The sequence below is a fragment of the Charadrius vociferus genome, unplaced genomic scaffold (assembly GCF_000708025.1).
Source record: "Charadrius vociferus isolate BGI_N301 unplaced genomic scaffold, ASM70802v2 scaffold2003, whole genome shotgun sequence".
Lineage (NCBI taxonomy): Eukaryota > Metazoa > Chordata > Aves > Charadriiformes > Charadriidae > Charadrius > Charadrius vociferus.
The window spans coordinates 211,698-214,032 of NW_009647573.1; the positions used below are offsets into that span (position 1 = coordinate 211,698).

At 58.2% G+C, this 2,335-nt stretch overlaps 1 protein-coding gene across 1 annotated transcript in view; it reads left to right on the top strand.

Moving 5' to 3' along the window:
• Positions 1 to 661: 661 nt before the first annotated feature.
• The window catches only part of ZBTB7A (zinc finger and BTB domain containing 7A), a 6,174-nt gene continuing 4,500 nt past the window's right edge, over positions 662 to 2,335 (top strand). The window contains exon 1 of the mRNA XM_009880889.1: positions 662 to 1,860. Within this exon, the coding sequence (XP_009879191.1) occupies positions 671 to 1,860 (1,190 nt within the window). The 5' untranslated portion in view covers positions 662 to 670. The remainder of the gene's footprint in view (positions 1,861 to 2,335) is intronic.

Consider the following 2,335-nt stretch of genomic DNA (forward strand, 5'->3'; position numbering starts at 1 on the left):
TGGTATCAGGAGTTTGGCGGGGCCGAATGAGCAGGGGACCTTTGCAGTAGAAGTGGTGGGATTAGGAAATACCCTCAGAGGTGGACTGGTGTCCACTGGTGAGGCTCATGCCATCGTAGCCCAACACCAGGCACGCCTGCTAGCTCGGTCCAGATGCTGTCTGGCTGTATTAACCCTGGTCCTTGCCGAGGCTTGCTAGCTCTGGCCCAGATCCGTGCTAATTCAGCTGTTCTTCCAGGCTCTGAGAGCACCTGGGCTGTGTTTCTCCTCCGCCTTCCCAGAGCGAAGGTAAGCACGGGTCCGTCCTCGCCTGCTGATGGAGGCATGTCTTAGACGCCAGGCAGGATGGTGGGCTCGGTGGTGATGTGGAGAGGTGCGGAACGCACGCGAGCCGCCTTCCCAGAGCGAAGGTAAGCACGGGTCCGTCCTCGCCTGCTGATGGAGGCATGTCTTAGATGCCAGGCAGGACGGTGGGCTCGGTGGTGATGTGGAGAGGTGTGGAGCGCACGCGAGCCGATAGCCTGTGCTTGCTGCAGAGCACGCTGGCATCGGCGGACAGATACCTGCTCTACCTTGGGAGTTTGCCCATGAGATGTGATGCCTCCGAGCGGCCAAGGCCCCCGTGACTCATTGCTCTTTCCTTCTTCTCTCGTAGCCTTTTGCATCGAAGATGGCGGGTGGCGTGGACGGCCCCATAGGGATCCCGTTCCCCGATCACAGCAGCGACATCCTCAGCAGTCTGAATGAGCAGAGAAACAACGGGCTGTTGTGCGACGTGGTCATCTTGGTTGAAGGCCAGGAGTTCCCCACCCACCGCTCCGTCCTGGCGGCGTGCAGCCAGTACTTCAAGAAGCTCTTCACCTCAGGGTTAGTGGTGGACCAGCAAAACGTGTATGAGATAGACTTTGTGAGCGCAGACGCCTTGTCGGCTCTGCTGGAGTTCGCTTACACCGCGACCCTTACTGTCAGCACTTCAAATGTCAATGACATCCTCAATGCCGCCACACTGCTGGAGATCCCGGCGGTAAGGGATGTTTGCACGGATCTCCTGGACAGGAAGATTCTGGCCAAAAATGACCAGATGGATACAGTAGATCAAATTGATCAAAGGAACCATCTCAGAGCAAAAGAGTACCTGGAGTTCTTCCAGAGCAACCCCGTCAATGGCCACCAAGGCAGCTTTCCGTGGACCAACCCAGAGTTGAGAGACCTTCAGAGACTGAACTTCCGAGGCCAAGAGGAGGAGGAGGAGCCGGACTGCAATGGCATAGACTTCTACTCGCAAGCCCCCCTAAACGAAAGACCAAAGGTGAATGACTGTGACCCTGACAGCAACCCAGCCATGTGGCTGGACAGAGAGGAGGAGGAGGCGGCTCCCGGCTCCATGTTTTCACCTTCTCAGAACGGACATTACAGCGGCCGTGGCCTGCCCACACCGGGAGAAGAGGAGGGGACCCCAGGGGGGCCTCTGGACCAGCAGGAAGCCGGTGACTCCCCCAGCTTCGTTCCTGCTGGAGCAGAGACGGAGGATGATGGGAGGGAGGTGGATGGCTTGGCTGCCAGCGCCCTGCTGCAGCAAATGATGAATTCCGTGGGGAGACAGCAGCTCGGGGAGGACGACCGAAAGGATGACGATGGGGTCATGGATTATTACTTGAAATATTTTGGCAGTTCGAGCGAGGGCGACGTCTATCCGTCCTGGTCCCAGAAGGTGGAGAAGAAGATCAGGGCAAAAGCATTCCAAAAGTGCCCCATCTGCGAGAAGGTGATCCAGGGGGCTGGCAAGCTGCCGCGCCACATCCGCACCCACACCGGGGAGAAGCCCTACGAGTGCAACATCTGCAAAGTCCGATTCACCAGGTAAGGAGTGGGCGGACGCTGGAGGAGAGGGGGCTGTCACACAAAACCGGCTCTTGGTTTTCCCCGGGGGTCAGCGCGGGGCTGGTCTTGTGCAATTTTATCTTGCCTGCTCAACTGATTTGCGTCTTTACAGGCGGGTTGGATATGAAGGCCAGGGTTTTCCAGAGAGACGAGCAATTTCGGGGTCTGACTCTTGAGATATCTCAAGGGGCCTGTCTCAATATCTGGTGCCACACCGTCCTGGCGTCCTGAATTGCTGAGCTCTGCTGGAAACCTGGCCAGACCCGGGCTTCTGCGGAGGCTAAACAACGTGGTCGATGAAGCGGAGCTGCAGCCCTTGGTATTTCCATTGCGGCTCAGGAGCCCGGGGTTGAGGCGGGAGTTGGAGAGCCATTTAGAAATGGCTCCGTGGGGTGACGTGAAGCGCTGGTGGCTGGTAGTTGGGTTGGGAAGAGGCTGGACCCCACAGCCCCTG